Genomic DNA, 18,274 nt, shown 5'->3' with positions numbered 1-18,274 from the left:
ACAAAAAGCCCTGTTGTGTATGCATGAGTTTTTCTTGCTGTTATTTGGTTTCAGTAGCAAATACTCAGCAGTGCTAAGGAAAACCAGCATTCAGGTAGTTGGGCTCATTTTCTGCAAAGCAAGTATATACAAGAATCCCATCTACCCTATGGGTTTTTAGAATGGGAAAATAAATGTTCAACAAAGTGCATTGCAAAGTGTGATTTGGGGCTGGGATGTAACTCAGACACTAGCCTAGCAAGTACAGTGTTATGGGTTGGATCCCCTAAAAAGAAAAGAAAAAAAAAGTTAAAAAAGTCCAATCAAGCCGGGTGCCGGTGGCTCACGCCTATAATCCTAGCTACTCAGGAGGCTGAGATCTGAGGATCACAGTTTGAAGCCAGCCCAGGCAGAAAAGACCGTGAGACTCCTATCTCCAATAAAGCACTAGAAAACTGGAAGTGGCGCTGTAGCTCAAGTGGTAGAGCGCTAGCCTTGAGCTGAAGAACTGAGGGACAGCATCCAGGCCCAGAGTGCAAGCCCCATGACCGACAAAAAAAAAAAAAAAGTCCAACCAAACAAAAAGCCTTTAAAAGAGTGTGATTTGTGTGTATCTTTTTGCTACCACTGTGTGTGTGTGTGTGTGTGTGCGTGTGCGTGTGTGTGTGTGTGTGTGTGTGTGTGTGTGTATGTGTTGGTCATGATGCTCGAACTCACAGGCTGTGTGCTATCCCTGAGCATTTTGCCCAGGGTTAGTGCTTTCCACTTGAGCCATACTTCTACTTCCAGATTTTGGGTGGTCAATTGGAGATAACAGTCTCATGGACTTTCCTGCCCAGGCTCGCTTTCATTCTCAGATCTCTATCCTCTGCACAAGATTACAGGTGCAAGCCACCATTGCTCTGCTCAATAACATTTTTTTTGTCAAAGTGATGTACAGAGGGGTTTCAAATGTGTTGCCCCTTCCCTCAATTTTCTCCTACTTTCCCTCCTCCCCAATCCCCCCCAAATTGTACCAATCTCTGTTTCATTGGTTCCCTTCTTGTCCTTTGTCTCACCATTCTGTTGTTCCCCTTCCCTTCCCTAACTCAAATAAATGTATAGACAATACCAGGGTACCAAAATCAGATGCAGTAACAACAGGGGATATGTCATAGGAGGAAGAATGTACACAAGAAACAATCATATAGTATGATAACATGTTTTTGAACAATTGTTAGAATGGGCAAAGAGCATGTTAAGCCCAAATGTAATATTAGTCCTTCAAAAATTATGTGTTCTGTGTTATAGATACACATGTAATGCATGAATAGAACTCCTGAAGGCAATCCAACCTTTTCAAATGTTGGCATCTCGGTGAGACAGTCAGAGAGGCCTGATTTCACAGCCATATTTCCTGTTTTTAACAATAAGCTATTTAATTTTATGCTCTCATTTCCCATTTAAACCTTTATTGTGCTGTCAAAACAAGGGGGAGTTTCTGCTTTATTTTCATTCAAACTTAAAAAAATTATTTTTACTGCAGATTGAACCCAGGGCCTTGCATTTGGTATCTTGGTGCTCTGTCACTTACTTGAACCATGGCTTTGGCATTGATTTTTTTTTTTTTTTTTGGGTCCAGTCATGGGGCCTGAACTCTGGGCCTGGGCGCTGTCCCTCAGCTCTTCAGCTCAAGGCTAGCACTCCACCACCTGAGCCACAGCGCCACTTCCGGCTTTTTTCTTATGTGGTGCTGAAGAATTGAACCCAGGGCCTCGAGCATGCAAGGCAAGTGCTCTACCACTGAGCCACCTTCCCAGCCCCATTGATTTTTTTTTTAAGTGATTATGTTTAAGAGTTTCTTGAACTTTTCATCCTAGATTGGCCTTAAAAACTGTTATCCTGGGCTGGGAAGGTGGCTCAGTGGTAGAGCGTTTGCCTTGCATGCATGAGGCCCTGGGTTCGATTCCTCAGCACCACATAAGCAAAAAGAAAAAAGCCGGAAGTGGCACTGTGGCTCAAGTGGTAGAGCGCTAGCCTTGAGCTGAAGAGCTGAGGGACAGCGCCCAGGCCCAGAGTTCAGGCCCCATGACTGGACTAAAAACAAAACAAAACAAAACTGTTATCCTTCTGTTATCAGCCTCCTCATAGCTAGGGTTACAGGCATGAGCAATGGTAACCGGCAACCCCTTGTTTTTCTTCTTTTTCCCCCCTAGTCGTACAGCTTGGACTCAGGATCTAGGTGCTGTCCCAGAGCTTCTTTGTGCTCACGACTAGCTCTCTGCTCTTGGCTTTTTTTCTGAGTAGTTTATTGGAGGTAAGAGTCTCAGAGAGTTTTCTGCCCTGGCTGGCTTGGAATTGTGATCCTCAGATCTTAGCCTCCTGAGTAGCTCAGATTACAGGCGTGAGCCACTGGCAGACAGGCAACCCTTTCTTCTTTACATACTGTCCTTTAAGTTCAGTTTTCCCATGGTCTCTGATTCTGTCTTTTGCTTTTGTTTTCCAACCAAATGTCTGGCTTGGTCCCTGGTCTCTTGTCTGATGATCCAGGGATTTTGCACACAGGATGTAGAAAAATGACACTTTTGGGGAGGGCACACTTTTTGAACAGCAATTGTATGCTGTTGTATTACAGCTTTAAAATGAATAGAAAAGCTGAGCACTGGTGCAGCACACTTGTAATCTTAGCTAGTCAGGAGGGTGAGTTCTGAGGATTGCAGTTTGAAGCCAGTCCTGGCAGGGGAGTCCATGAGATTCTCTCTTTTATTTTTGTGCTGGTCCTGGGGCTTGAACTAAGAACTTGGGCACTGTCCCCGAGCTTTCATGCTCAAGGCTAGTGCTCAACGACTTGAGCCACACCTCTGCTTCTGGCTTTTTCTGGTAATTAATTGAATATAAGAGTCTTATGGATTTCTTGCCAGGGACAGCTTTGAACCATGATCCTCAGATCTCAGCATCCTAGAATTACAGGCTTGAGCCACTGGCACCTGGCCCTGAGACTCTTATATCCAATTAAGAACCACAAAAAATGCTGAAACTATTACCCAAGTGGTAGTGTGCTAACCTTGATCAAAATACCTCAGGGACAGTGCCCACGCCCTGAGTTCAAGCCCCAAGACAAGCACAAAAAATGAATAGAAAAGTAAATATTGAACTCACTAGTTATATTTTGTACAATCTAGTTTGATGAAGTAACTAGGGAACCAAAGACACAGAATTCCATGAACTCTGACTTATAATAGGGAAACTGTTGAACAATTACATTATAATTAATGTCCACATTTATTGAGTTTCCATTTTTTAACAATCTTTAAAAAAGTAGCCCATTTGTTAATTAAAAACAATTAAGAGCTGGGTTCCAGTGGTCACATCTGTAATTCTGGCTGCTGAGGAAGCTGAGATCTGAGGATCATGGTTCAAAGCCAGATTGGCAGGAAAGTCTGTGAGACTCTTATCTCCAGTTAACCATCAAAAAATCAGAAATACAACTGTGGCTCAAGTGGTAGAGTACTAGCCTTGAACAAAAAAAGTTCAGGGGAAAAAAAAAGAGTTCAGGGATAACCACCCAAGCCCTGAGTTCCAGCCTCAGGCTGAGTTTCAGCTTCAGTTTCAAGAATAAAACTGTAAATATACACAAATACTGATTTCTCTTCTTGGATACTACTCCAGCATTTGAATTTCAGACCCTTCCCTCTGACACAAGGACAAAGGAACATAAATATAACAGAAGAGACTGAAAAGACACTCAGATGCAGATTAGTAACCTAGTTTTATTTTCCACCAAAACCAATGTTTAATCACTCTTTCTCCAATAACAGAAAATGAAAAGGCCAATACAGATTATTGGACTCTCATAACAAAGTATCAACTACTGCATGGACTGACTTCCATGGGATGACTTAGGAAGATTACTAGGTTAGGCTTAGCCCCCTTTTCCTGAAAAAAAGCCTAGTAAAAGTAACGGGGCCAAGTGCTATATGCCTTGTATCAAGAAGGAAAGCTGGTCCAGACAGGAGGTGATGGAAATTTGAAGCTGGTCAGGATCACCACTAATCAGTTGGCTGAAAGTGAGGATAGAAAGGTACAGGTAGTTAATGGCTTTTTGGTGGTAAAATTGAAGAGTCTCAGGAACTTTTTCTCCCCAGCTGGCTTTGAACTGAAATCTTCCCATGTCACCCTCCTATGTAGCTGGGATTATAGGCATGAGCCACTAGTGCACTCCTAAAAGGGGAATTCTTTCTCTTAGAAATAAAAGTGATATTTAGAAAAAGTAAACACCTAAGTTTTAAGCCACAAGTTTAGAATGTGTGTTGGGATGTGGGAAGGAGTTTCTTTTTTCCTAGAACTTACTCAATGCATAGCTAGTATAGCCCAGATTTGATTAGTTTTGAAAATTTGCTATGTTGTAGGTTATCTTGAGTGGAAATTGGACAAAATACTTATGTGTTAGATAAAGGTTTCAAAATTAGGACACTAGCCAGATGCTGGTTGCTCACAATTGTAATCATAATCACTCAGGAGCTTGAGATCCAGAAAATCTTGAGAGGCTCCACCTCCAAAATAACCAGCAAAATACTGGAGGAGATGTGCTTCAAATAGTGGAGAGCCAGCTGAGAAAGCAAGGTGAGGGGAGAAGGTAAAGGAAATGAACAAAAGAGGAAGAGTCGGATTGAGCTACATTGTATATCTGCATGGAAATGTCACAACACACCTTTCCTGTGTATAAGTAATGCGAGCTAATAAAAATCTGTAAGAACTGGGGCTGGGAAGGTGGCTCAGTGGTAGAGTGCTTGCTTTGCATGCATAAGGCCCTTGGATTCGATTCCTCAGCACCACATAAGCAGAAAAAGCTGGAAGTGGCACTGTGGTTCAAGTGGTAGAACGCTAGCCTTGAGCTGAAGAGTTGAAGGATAGCACCCAGGCCTAGAGTTCAGGCCCCATGACCGACAAAAAAACAAAACTGTAAGAACTAATAAAAAAGAAAGTTATAGATAGTAACTGCATTTACTTTGGTTGGCTCCCTCCTGTGTTGACGGTCCCTAGCAGTGGGCCTCTCAGACCTTAGCTTTGGTATTCCTGCTTATCTATCACAACGCCCCTTATAGGACTGACCTAGCCACATGCCCCCATAAGCCCCCACTCCCACTCAGGATCCTTCCCATACTCACATAGTCACTACATTGTGGCAGAGTGTGAGTTCCTTCTGAATTGTTCCATGGAGGGACTGTATATGTTGGGAGAAATACTGCAAGGCCATCTGTGCATCTATATTAGAGCAAAAGGGTACCTCGAGGAAGCTGGTGGAAGTGTGGTTAAGGCACCATATCACTCTGAATGCTGCTTTGACCTAGACCAGGCCTCTGTCCCCGAAGTCACTCCCTTCCAAGTTTCACCCTTCCCTCCAGTGGGGCCATGTCCTTCAGAAACTTCTTTCAGGGCCCAAAGGTTCCGGCTGTATCCCTTGCTGCACCCTCAGGTTATTCCTCCATGTTGTCCCCCCCTCCCCCCATCCCTTCAGCGACTGTTCCCCCCCCCCCCCCCCCCGTTCTCCCTCAAGGCTCTGAGTAGGATACAAATGTAGCAACTGGTTTCCTGCGCTTCTGGCTGTGGATATGGAGCATCCACCCACTTGTGTGTCAGCCCACTGTCTCGCGTGTCTGTTCAGGCCTGCTGCCAGATAGCCGGCAGGTCCCCGGCCAGCGTTTGCTCGGAACGGTGGCATGGTGCTTTCGTGAGGGAACCAAGGCACACCGAAGTCTGCGGCCTGGGCCGCCTGTAGATTTCCTCTAGCACTGCGGCCTCCTGCCCGGCCTGGGTGGACCGGGTAACCTTCGCCTCCCTCATGGACCGCAGCGGCCCGGGAATCTCGGCCTGGCGCCTGCATGTCTCCTCGGCGAGTAGGAGCTCTCACTGGACTCGCGCTTCCTCACAAATGGAACGCGGCTGTGTTGCGTGGGAGGCACCCCGAACTCAGTGCGCCTGCGCAAACACACTTTGTTGCAGATTTCCCCCCCTCCCAAAATCTCTTGGGAGGTCAGGGGTCACACGGGTACTTCCTGCAAAGCGGGCTCCGCCTCAGCCCTCCTGAAGCCAAGCGAGTTAGAGCCCACACGAGGCGCGTAGCCTGCTCAAGTTGAATTTGGCATTGTCGTTTCCCGCCAAAGGGTGTCTGCCCTAGAAGATGGTCCCTCGTTGCCCCTTTCATGGCTCCTCAGTCTGAAAGACTCCGCAAGTGCCGCACTAACTCACCATTGACTGTACTGCCCACCCATCCCGAGTTGTTCAATTAGGGGACGGAGCCAGGGGCGTCGGGCCAAGCCATCTCAGCCCTCAGTTTTCCAGCTTGTGGTACATCCCAGAGTTACTTGGCCGAAAGTGCGGAGCACTTATTCCGGATCTCGGCCCACCCTTGTCCCTCTGAAGCACTCAGCCTTGTCCCACCGGCTGGGGGAGAGTGTTGTCCCTTCTGGAATATTTGTCACTGTCATGATAGGCTGGTCAAGGAGCTGGAACTGTATGGATGACACAGGCCAGATCAGGGAAAAAAGGAGGCATGGGAAACTGCAGCCAGGAATTCATATATAACCACTGGGTTATTACCGTGTTACAAATAACTTCAGTAAAAGCATACAGAAGCCAGGTACTGGTGGTTCCATCCTATAATCCTAGCTACTCGAGGGGGTGGGGGTGGGTGAGATCTGAGGGTTAAGTTAGGAGTCAGTGGAGACAAATTGTCCAAGACTCTTAGCAAATATCTGGAAGTGGAGGCATGCCTCAAGCAGTACAGTACCTGCCTTCAAGAATGGAAACTTAAAAGTGCAAAGCCCTGATTCAAGCTCCAGTACCGGCACAGAAACGAAGAAGTACAGAGACACTATTTGCTTTAACTATCACATATTCTCAGTAACCTACAAGATTTAATAAAAGGGGGAAAAAGGAACAGCAAAGAACAAGCTCTCGCCTTCAGTGTCTACTTGACAAAATAATGTGCTCTGGGACTAAGTAAAGCTGTCTTGTGACGCTTAGCCTGGAAAAAAGAAATCTCAAGAAAATGACTCCTATGGGCACAAAAATTATTTGCAGACAGAAGCATTTATCTCAAGAATCGACACCTATCTTTAGGGAAGCATCTGGCAAAAGCCATAATTTGTTTGCAGGTATGTTTGGGTACTCCTATCATTATGTCCCAAATGTTAGTAAACAGGCTGACCTTGAAAATCTTTGCCCTTCACCCCAACTGATCATACACTGTGACATCAACAATAACTAAATATTCCAGGAGTCCAAACAAACAGGAACACTTATCCTAAGATGTATTAGAGCCAAAACCAAGGTTCTTTTCACCTTAAAGGCCCGTGATGTTACAGCATTCACGCACCACCAGTTACCAGATATATTAGCATCGTCTCTGAGTTATGTGTCATCTTTTTATTTGTTCTTTGCATTGCTTTACTAATTTTTTTGCCTCTACCTTGATGTGGTCCAAAATTCTTTTTTTTCTCCCAACAATGTCATAAACTCAGTACTCAAGGGCAAACAGGTGTTTTCCCTTTTGGAGTCCTCCTACCTGGAGCTTTGCACATTTAGGTACTAATTATTTGGCAACTCTGTCAGAAGGAGCATCCTCAGGCCCAGTAACACGCTCAAAGAGTGGCAGTGGGTACATAGTCTGATATTCCACTGGCAGCGTCACTATCTTCTTTAGCTGGCAGTTTCCAGGTCATGGGCATATGGAAGTAGGTCCTGGATCATGGCTATAAGGACAAAGAAGTCACCAAGAATTAGGTACATACCAGGTATTGTCCTTTACATGTGCAAGGCCCTGAGGTGCTCTCTCTCTCTCTCTCTCTCTCTCTCTCTCTCTCTCTCTCTCTCTCTCTCTCTCTCTCTCTCTCTCTCTCTCTCTCTCTCTCTCTCTCCTCTCTTGGGAGCAGTCTTGTAGCTCTCTGACAGGGCTAGAGGTGCCAGGGACCTTCCGTTTGGAATGGTCCTGTGCCTGCTGGCATTCTGAGTGTTGAGCTACTTCTGTGTGTGCAAGTGGCTCAACAGGAAAGGTCCAGCCAGAGGCAGGATGCGAGCAACATTGCCTGGGAGGTATGTGGTTCTCTATGAGTGTCACTGGGCCTGGCATGGGTCTTGAGGAGGGATATGCCCAGAAATACATAAGATGATAAGCCTGTTGTCTAGTGACACACAGAATAAGATGTTGAATATAAAAGAAAAGCATACTGAAAATGCTGTGGGATGCCATTAGCTCACATCTGTAATCCTAGTTACTCAGGAGGCTTCAATTTGAGGACTGAAGTTCAAAGCTAGCCCAAGCAGGAAAGCCCATGAGGTACTTCGCTCCAATTAAGTAGCAAAAAGCTACAAGTGAAATGTTGCTCAAGTGGTAGAGCACCTGCCTTGAGTGGGAAAAGCTGAGGAAGATTGTGAGGCCCCAAGACCAAGACTCACTACCAGCACAAAAAAGTCCCTTAGATACTTTAATCTTTTTAAGTAATATTAGTAACATGTAGGATAAATAAGAGGAGAGGCACAGCTTTTACACAACCTTATCAACAAAATCATCACCATTATCTTCATATTTCTCTTTGTTTGGACATCATCTTTGTCAACTCCCCTTTTCTCCTTAACCTTTGCAGCTATAAAAACTTTATTTATGTATTTGTTTATTTGCTGGTCCTGGGGTTTGAACTTGGCTTTGGCAATGTCCCTGAGCTTCTTTTTTGATCAAGGCTAGCTCTCTACCACTTGAACTACAGCTCCATTTCTGACTTTTTTGAGTAGTTTATTGAAGATCAGAGACTCATAGAGTTTCCTGCCTTGGCTTGCTTAAAACAGCAATCCTCAGATCTCAGCCACCTGAGTAGCTAGGATTACAGGTGTGAGCCACTGGCTCCCAGATCTATATTTTAATTTTAATTTACTTTGTTGTCAATCCTCTGGCTTGAACACAGGGCCTGGGCACTGTCCCTGAACTCTTTTTGCTCAAGGCAAGCACTTTACCACTTTGAGCCACAGTGATACTTCCTGTACTACTACTACTACTACTACTACTATTATTATTATTATTATTATTATTGCTGGTCATGGGGCCTGAACTCTGGGCCTGGGCGCTGTCCCTCAGCTCTTCAGATCAAAGCTAGTGCTCTACCATTAGAACCACAGCACTGCTTCTGGCCTTTTCTGCTTATGTGGTGCTGAGGAATCAAACCCAGGGCCTCATGCATGCAGGGCAAGCACTCTACCACTGAGCCACCTTCCCAACCCTATTTTTTTTTTAACTTGGAGTTTCTGTTGGCTGCTTTGTACCAGCAAGCATTCTAAACATTCTAAATTTGTTTTCATTGTATCTATACTCTGCCCCTGTTCTGGCTGGCTTTCTGTGTAGCATCTCCATAGAGAGAAGCTCCAACTTCCTGGAAGAGGGTCTTTAAGGTTGGACCATACATGAATGGAGGACCAGAGCGATGGATGGAAAGGGCATCTGTTCTAGGACTGGAAGACAGGACAGGTCATCAGTGTAGTCACAGGGGAGGTAATTCACGTTAACACCGGCATCATTTTCTGGGCCAAAAGGGTATATTTACGGTAGGATAGACATGATGGAGCCATCTGTGAGGGAAGTGGCACCTCTTGACTATCCAGGACCTAGGTATCCAGGTCCTGTTCAAGGAGGAAATCTAGACCTGGGAGAAATATTTCCTAATTGCTGAGTGTTCTCAAGGCTGATGCATCTTTTTACCCAAAGGGACACTGGACCTTGTAGACGTAGCCAATTTGGAGGGAAACACAATGGAAGAACCCATTGTTCTAAGCCCTCTACAGACAGCGCAGGAGGTCAGGGGAGGATACTGGGGCGGGAACAGCTGTTGCCGAGGCAACCAAGGAGGCGCCGATTGGGTGGAAGCACCCCACGTGGGTGGAGTTGCGCAGGCGCCATGGGCATCACAAGGCACGTGCAGGCTCGAGGAGTGGGGCTTCCTGCTTACACTTCCTGTCGTTGACGAAGCACCAAGATGGCGGGTGTGGCGGTGTCTGTGCTCTAGGGCGCTCCGGGAGAAAGAACAGGACAGCCATGGAGGACGAAGGCCATAGCAGCGGCAGCAGCAGCTGTGAATGCACAGATGCTGCAGCTGGTCCAGAAGAAGGCGAGGGCGGCCAGCGAGAGTCCCCAGTGGCCGCAGGGCAGGCGGCCCCCGAGAGGCCAGCATCCGACGGTGGCCAGAGCGACGAGCGGCCCCAGAGCGGCCCCGAAGGCGCGCAAGGCCGCGGTGCCCCGGGCAGCCCCGAGCCCAGTAGCCACGTGGGGGAAAGCGCGGTGGGCGTGCTCGCCATCCCCAGTCCGCGGGGCGAGCGGGCACCCCCTGCTCCAGCCGCCAGTGGAGATGCCGCCACCTCGTTCCTAAGGCCTGGAAGCCGACTCCTGGAGTTGTATCCTTCCCACAGGGCGCGAGGCGGGGGAGGGCTCGAGGCTGGGCAGAGAAGGCCAGGGAAGGCTGCTGCGGGTGCGCAGAGGAAGTTGAGCACAGCCCGAGAAGGAACCGAGGGCAGTGGCGGGTGAAGCCCGTGGGCAAAGGCACGACCAGAGCGGGCATCGCGGAAGGCAGGGGTGGTCTGTGGCTGACACGACTGCAGGGCGCTGGAGAAGGCCTGGAGCCCTGGGGAGGTGGCTGGGGGGCTCAGGGTGGCCGCAGGGCGGTGCGTTCCAGGCCAGGCCTCTGAAAGGGAAGGGGTCGAGGGCAGGAGCAGAGTGAGCAGTGCGTGGTGCCTTAAGTCTGTCTTCCTCCAGCTCTCTCACCGTGCCCTTTGGATCCCCTCTGGAGGCAGACATGGCCCGCAGGTCCCTGGTCACCTATGCCCAACGTCAGCAAGAGATGGTCCACAAGGAGCTCACAGTGACTGGCAGTGTCTTGACTGTGTCAGTTCTAGGAGAAGCTGGAGTGGGGTGGCCGGGGTAGTGGGAGGCAGTCTGCACTATCGTTGTAATGGGGTGCTTGGTTGGGTTCCGTGTTAGCAGATTGGGGTGAGATGCCCTGCATCTCCAGGCTTCTCATCTTTTATCCAATGGTTTCTCCTTGTTTTTAGTAGGTGGACGACTGAAGACCCAATTCTCTTCAGAATTTCAGTCAACAGTTTTCTTGACCAGCTTTCCGTGGTGATGAGAAATATTCAACGTCTGGCAGTTCTGGCTAGGCTAAGACGAGGTGGAGGAAACAGGCCTGAACCTTAAGTTTTCTCTGTAGGCAAGTTGTAAGGAATTGCTATTTCAGATAATTCTCCTTATTCTTTGATTTCTGCATTTTGGCTTCATATGTTTTGCTATGTCCGTGTTAAGCTTCCCCCTTCCCCTCTATCTTAAAAGGAGCAGATGCTTAAATGTTTCTGAAGAAAATAAAATTGGGCTGATGATTTTTGTCTGACTTTTTGCTGTGAGAGCTCCAGATTTTCAAATATTTGCTTTTCCTTTGGATGAGACGCTTTGGGATTTAGATATAATAGTAGTAAGTACTAGGGAATTGAAAACAGCTTAAGAAATCCAAGAAAATTATTAAAGTCCAGTCATTCAGCACTAAGTGCTGATGATATTTTTGAATTGTGTCTTAGTTCTGTAGGTATATTTATGTATTAGGTATTTAACAATAACATTTATATTTTTAAAGTTAACCTTACATTCTTCTCATGAATTTTTTTTTTGTATTTTTTTTTTTTTTGGTCGGTCGTGAGGCTTGAACTCTGGGCCTGGGCGCTGTCACTCAGCTCTTCAGCTCAAGGCCAGCGCTCTACCACTTGAGCTACCTACCGCTCCACTTTCGGTTTTCTGGTGGTTTATTGGAGATAGGATTCGCACGGTCTCTCTTGCTCGGGCTGGCTTTGAACCACGATCCTCAGATCTCAGCCTCCTGAGTAGCTAGGATTACAGGTGTGAGCCACCAGTGCCCGGCTTTCTCATGAATTTTTATCATTTAATAGACTAACTTTTCAATTTTTACTTTTCTTTAATGATTCTTGTAGAACTGGGGATTGACTCGGAATAACCCTTGGTAAGCAAAAGTCACACACCTACTCCATCTTTTCCATTTTCTAAAAAATATTCTAGTTGCTGGACATTAGTGGCTCATGCTTATAAACCTAGGTACTCATGAGAATGTAATCTAAAGATCACAGTTCAAAGCCAGCTTCTGTGGGGAAGTCCGTGAAATTTTATTTACAATTAAGCACCAAAAAAAAAAAAAAAAAAGCTAAAAGTGGAGCTGTGGCTCAAGTGGTAGGGTGTTAGCCTTGAGGAAAATAGCTCAGGGGTATAACCCAGGCCCTGAGTTTAAGCCCTGGGCCGGCACACAGAGTGGCACACCTGTGTACAAAACAGTTTCAGAAAGTTTAGGAAATTTATGTTGTTTTTTTTGTTTTTTGTTTTTTTCGGTCATGGGGCTTGAACTCTGGGCTTGGGCGCTATCCCTGCACTCTTAAGCTCAAAGGCAACTCTCTACCACTTGAGCCACAGCACCACTTCCAGTTTTCCAGTGGTTAATTGGAGATAAGAGTCTCATGGACTTTTCTGCTCGGGCTGGCTTTGAACCATGATCCTCAGATCTCAGCCTCCTGAGTAGCTAGGATTACAGGTGTGAGCCACCAGCGCCTGGCTAAGGAAATTGATGTTGAAAATCAATAATATTGTAATTTTTGAACATTTAGCTTTTTCAAGGTTGAAATTTATCTTGCTAAGAGTACTAATTCCATAGATTTTATTTTGTACTGGTCTTGTGGCTTGTACTCAAGGACTTGTATTCTTGCTTGGCTTTTTCACTCAAGGCCGGTGCTCTACTACCACTTTTTGTTTTGTCGATGGTAGGGCCTGAACTTGGGGTTTGGATGTTATCCCTGGGCTATTTTGCTCAAGGCTAGCACTCTACCACTTTGAGTCACAGCTATACTTCCGTTTTTTTTAAGGTGGTTAATTGGAGATAAGAGTCTCAGACTTTCTTACCCAGGTTGGCTTTGAACTGTTTCCCTCAGATCTCAGCCTCCTGAGTAGCTAGGATTACAGGTGTGAGCCATCAGCACCCAGCTGCTCTACCGCTTTTTAGTCATACCTCCTCTTCATGCTTTTTAGCATTTTATTGGATATCAATGTCTCTCAGATTTCTTTTTTTTTTTTTTTTTGGTCGGTCGTGGGGCTTGAACTCTGGGCCTGGGCGCTGTCCCTCAGCTCTTCAGCTCAAGGCGAGCGCTCTACCACTTGAGCTACAGCACCACTTCCTCTCAGATTTCTATATCTGGCTTCCAACCATGTTCTCGAGTTCTCAGCCCTCCTGGATAGCTAGGATTATAGATTTGAACCATCAGTGCCCAGGTGTACTCTTTTATTCATTGCATTTCTTGACCTATAACATACTATTGCTTTTATGTGCCTTCCCTGAGAATTCTTTTGTCTACAAAGTCTTGCCTCAACTGGGTTTTTTTCCTGCCAGTATTTAAAAGCTTACTTTATATGAGATGTATAACAACAAAGAAATGCCAGATGAGGAATTTTGTTACTTACTGTAGTTCTTTCAGATTAGTGAAGGAAGCTACTGTGTTAGTTGGTTGTGATGGGGAAAGGGGTGATTGGCTGGTTCAAACTTTTTTGTGCTAATTCAGGGGCTTAAACTCAGTTTGTTCACTCATGCAAAAAACTTCTAGTTTTTCATTTTGGTGATTGATCAGAGATGGAGTCTCACACATTTTTCTGCCCAGTCTGGTTTTGAATCACCATCTTTCTGGTCTCAGCCACTTGAGTAGGTAGCATTCCAGGTGTGAGCTACTGGTGCCGATCTGGATCACTCCTAAATACCTTGTATAATGGAGTATTGCTAAACTTAAAAAAGTTAGATATAGTAACTTTTGTAGATTCTTTTTTTTTGGGGGGGGGGGTCTGGTCGCGGGGCCTGGGCCTGGGCAGTGTCCCTCAGCTCTTCAGCTCAAGGCTAGCACTCTACCACTTGAGCCACAGTGCCACTTCTGGCTTTTTTCTTTGTTGCTTATGTGGTGCTGAGGAATCGAACCCTGGGCCTCATGCATGCAAGGCAAACGCTCTACCACTGAGCACCTTCCCAGCCCTGTAGATTCTTTCAAAATTTCCTATAGAAATAACTGTTAGATGCATAAATTGATGCAGTTTTACTTCTGTTTTTTTCCAGTTGAATCCCCTTTATAGTTTCTTTCTTCATTGTGATTTGGATTTTCCCACTGCTTATATCCCTGGTACTTTTGGATTGGACATCAGACTCCTATTAGTGCACTTCCCAATTTCTCCCAGTGCTATGGGTTTCCACCCTCGCAAGTACGGAGAGTCATTAGTATCTGTTCTCTTTGTAGACTTGGCAGAGTTAGCATCTGTGATTTAAATGTAAAGAGTAAGTCCCTAGGCTCAGATAGTAGCCTTATAAACTGTTAACCAGTTGTGATCTGTTGGATACTCTAGCTAGGCTCTCTGTCTCTTTCTTCTTCCAGGCGTGCAGACTACAGCCACACACATTCTCTGGTCCTTTCCTAAACTCTGGCTATCCACCAGGTGCTACCAGAAAGTTCTTTCTCAGGCAAGGGAGCAAGACCTCCTTTGTTTCTCGTCTCCCAGAGTTCTCTGCCCCTTGATCCATGACAGCCAGTTTCTCTTCCTTCCACTTCACACATAATTTGTCTGCATAGAGGGCTGTTCTTTCATGTTCTCTCAGGTTCCCATACCTCCATCTGCATGCAGTGTCCCTTTGCAGAACTTGGTGAGTCCTGACATTAGGAGCTGGAGGAAGAGAGACACTGTGCAAGATGCTGCTGCTGCTAATGTGAGGAAGTAAAGGGTGCCATCTGACCACATGTGACAGCGGCAGTAAGGCTCTGGTTCTTTTTCTTTGTCTCCTTCCCTCCATGCCACTATCTCAGTTCCATTTCTTTTTCTTTTATTTCTGGATTCATATTTTATAGACCCCTTTTTATTGGTAGCTAAGTGAGAAGTATCTCTTTTACAACCTTACCCACTCTGCCTCCCCTCAACAGTCTCTGATCCTCATAGTTCTAGTAAATTCTATTCATTTTGAGGAATTCTCCCCATTCCCTCCCCCACCGCTCCATCCAGGCCTTGTTTTATCCTTTCAGGCCTTGTTTTATCCTTTTGGCTTAGGTTCTGAGAAATATTGGCTTGGTGAGAAATATTTTAAACCACTTCTAACCCCCCATTCATAAAGCACCTCTCTTAATCTCTGTCCCCTTCCATCATACTCATTCATTCTAAGCTGACTGACTGCAAAAGTGACATCCTGGGTTTTTTCTTTGTCTAGAGCTGGTTTGCAGTTTGTTTTTTTGTTTTGTTTTTTGTTTTTGGTCCAGTCGTGGGGCCTGAACTCTGCCTGGGCACTGTCCCTCAGCTCTTCAGCTCAAGGCTAGCGCTCTACCACTTGAGTCACAGTGCCACTTCCGGCTTTTTTTTCTGCTTATGTGGTGCTGAGGAATCGAACCCAGGGCCTCATGCATGCAAGGCAAGAGCTCTACCACTGAACAACCTTCTCAGCCTGCAGTTTTTTTTTATGTCAAATACTTCATTAGTCTTTAATTATTTTTGTGTTAACTCATGGTTATTAAATCAGTCTCCTTTAGTGTGCTGTTAAGAAGTTCAGCAGATGCATGCAGTTCTACACCACTATCACAATCTCCTGGCCCCATGAATTGACTTCTAAGGCTGCCATGTTGCCTTTTACTCCAAATCCGGTCTCTGCACTGTTCTGTTCTGAACCCTCCTCCAATGGGCTTCCCTCTTACTGTGTCAAAGCCAAATTCCTGGTGCTGGTGTGGAGCTTGAGTAATCGAGGGCTTGCTTCACATGCCTGAGAACTGGGATTTTATCCCCAGTCCCCCCCCCCCCAAACATGCGTGTACACATGCACACTGGGTTCAAGTCCTTTCAGAGGCCTGCAGTATCCAGGGCAATCAGACCTCTTTCCTTTTTGCCTCCTTCCCTCTACCCTCATTGTTAGTCTGAGAAGCCCCCATAAGACTCTCACTCTTTATGAAATCCACAAGACCCACTACTTTGGGGTTTTTGCACTGTCCTTTCCCTGTCTGGAGCTCTCTGTTCCCTAGCTTTCCCCTTGACTCATTGAAATGCCACCTTCACTAAGACTTTCTGGGCCACCCTATTTTAAATCACAGCAGCATTACTTAACAAGTGTAGGGCCAAGCTGTAGGTAGGTGCACCCCAGTGGGAGCTACAGACTACAGTCAGGGAATGTCAGGGTACTCTTTAGAAGTGTGAACAGAGCTGAAGATACAAGAGGGTCTGGAATACATAGTGGGGCTATGCTACGTTTTATTTCTTCACAGCACCTCTCCTCTTTCCACAGTAAGTATGGATGGAAGGGGGCCAGAGCAGAAGCAGAGAAACACATCTGGGCAAAGGCAGTGGTACTTTACATCTGGGTAGGGGCCATGGGGAAAGGAGAAAGCAGCAGAAAGGCTGGGAAGGTGGCTTAGTGGTAGAGCGCTTGCCTTGCATGCCTGAGGCCCTGGGATTGATTCCTTAGCACCACATAAGCAAAAAGATAAAAGTCAGAAGTGGCGTTGTGGCTTAAGTGGTAGAGCGCTAGCCTTGAGCTGAAGAGCTGAGGGACAGCGCCCAGGCCCAGAGTTCAGGCCACATGACCAAACCCCCTCCCCCCCCCTCAAAAAAAAGAAAGCAGCAGATTCTGAACCCAGCCACATTTTGCTGATGGTGTGGCTTTGACCTTCCTGAAATGCCCCAAAGCCCCGCAGAGTCTCCTTTTCTTTTTTCTTTTTTTTTTTCAATATTTTCCTACAGCACCCGGTATTCCCAGGCGGTCTCCGATCCAAGTACTAACCAGGCCCGACCCTGCTTAGCTTCCGAGATCAGACGAGATCAGGAGCATTCAGGGTGGTATGGCCATAGACTAGAGTCTCCTTTTCTCCCATGGTTGAGGTCCAGCTCATCAGGAGCCCAACAGGTCTGCCCACCCATCCCAAAGACAGTCACACACAGACCCCATTTCCCACATTTAATTTGGAGAGAACACGAGAGGGATGAAGAGGAACTCATGCAACAAAAGAAGAGGCAGTTGGAGGTCAGAGACATGGAGACGAGACGGGCCGGATTACTCAGAGGAGGCAGAAGACACAAGGCAGTAAGTAAGGCACTGCCCCTTTGGCCCCTCGGGGCAGGTGCCCAATAGGGCAGCTGAGGCTGAGGGGCTGCAGGCAAGTGCAGAAAACACTGAGAAGTTTGGCAGTAGGGCTGGAAGCAGGAGCCTCCCCAAGCCTAGAGGCCCAGGTGAGGGTCCAGCACGAGTCTGGTTATAGTTGTCTGGGTGTTCAGACAGGAGGGTCTCCATGAGAACATGGACTCCTCTGGTGTTTGGAGGTTGGCATTGTCTGGCTTATCACAGCCAGCCTGAGGGCAGCTTTAGATGCAGTGTCCCACCCTAGGTGATGCTGGTACTGTGGCCCCCTTCTTGGGATGGGTGGAGACAGACACAGCAAAGTGAGGTGCTGCAGCACTCATCAAAGCTGGCAATGTCATACAGGAACCAGGACAGGTGGCAGGGCCGAAGAGGAAGGTGAAGTGAGGTTGGCAAGATCCCGTGGGGACACATATTTACAGATGGAGGCTGAGGTGGACTCAACTTTAATAAATAGGAGGTTGGGGTATAAACAGCAGGGATGATACGGGCCCTCCCAACTGGTGGGCACAAGGGCAGGAGGGTGGGGGTATTGCTGCTGCTGAGGGGCTGGGTTCTGCCACCTGCTCCCCCTGCAGGGCCCAAAGGAAGGCACTAGTGATGGGGCCTGCCTTCCTCTGCTAATGTTGGACACTGGGATGATGTTCTGTACCAATTTTCACACAAGTTATGCTTCTGGAAAGAGGCTTCTCAGTCCATGATCGTGGCATCTGAAGGATTAGAGTCCCTTGAAACTTAGATACAGGGAAGGATCCAGCCTACCTCTGTGCAAATCCTTCATTTCCCAGCTGGGTCCTTCCCTCTGACACTCTTCAGTGCCCAACCTCTACCCCATGTTGCCTCTGTGTGCATTTCGTGCTTCTAGACTTTCACTTCTGAACAAGTTTTCAGATATTGTCAACCTAAATAGTAATCAGAGGGAGTTCTTTAAGGAACAGTGGTATTCATTCAGGGAATAGGAGAGCAATGGAAGGAGAACAGCATACCATATTCAAATAGAAAATGTTCAATATGGCTGGACAAAGGGAAGCTTTTAAAAGTGAAACTGAAGATTGCATCACTTATTTTGAAGCAATCCCTGTCCACAAGGA

General features: G+C 46.6%; 1 protein-coding gene and 1 non-coding gene across 2 annotated transcripts; one reads left to right on the top strand and one right to left on the bottom strand.

Moving 5' to 3' along the window:
- The first annotated feature begins 9,811 nt into the window (after positions 1 to 9,811).
- LOC138839287 (EKC/KEOPS complex subunit LAGE3-like) lies at positions 9,812 to 11,321 on the top strand. The gene is made up of 3 exons (XM_070038857.1): positions 9,812 to 10,395; positions 10,754 to 10,882; positions 11,050 to 11,321. Exons 1-3 carry the CDS (start codon positions 10,040 to 10,042, stop codon positions 11,192 to 11,194), a joined length of 630 nt encoding a protein of 209 aa, XP_069894958.1. The 5' UTR covers positions 9,812 to 10,039; the 3' UTR covers positions 11,195 to 11,321.
- Positions 11,322 to 16,780: 5,459 nt separating this feature from the next.
- On the bottom strand, positions 16,781 to 16,899 carry LOC138840507 (5S ribosomal RNA). Its single transcript, XR_011376086.1, has one exon. It is a non-coding gene; the product is annotated as a 5S ribosomal RNA (ribosomal RNA).
- Positions 16,900 to 18,274: the final 1,375 nt, after the last annotated feature.

Source organism: Dipodomys merriami, unplaced genomic scaffold, assembly GCF_024711535.1.
Source record: "Dipodomys merriami isolate MVZ:Mamm:240054 unplaced genomic scaffold, mDipMer1.0.p SCAF_3, whole genome shotgun sequence".
NCBI lineage: Eukaryota > Metazoa > Chordata > Mammalia > Rodentia > Heteromyidae > Dipodomys > Dipodomys merriami.
This window is presented reverse-complemented; position numbering and strand designations above follow the sequence as displayed.

Excerpts from the sequence above, each read along its gene's own strand:
- LOC138839287 (XM_070038857.1), top strand. The coding sequence starts at position 10,040 with ATGGAGGACGAAGGCCATAGCAGCGGCAGCAGCAGCTGTGAATGCACA. Across the intron at positions 10,396-10,753 it reads GGAAGCCGACTCCTGGAGTT|CTCTCTCACCGTGCCCTTTG; the intron begins GTATCCTTCCCA and ends GTCTTCCTCCAG. Across the intron at positions 10,883-11,049 it reads ACTGGCAGTGTCTTGACTGT|TAGGTGGACGACTGAAGACC; the intron begins GTCAGTTCTAGG and ends CCTTGTTTTTAG.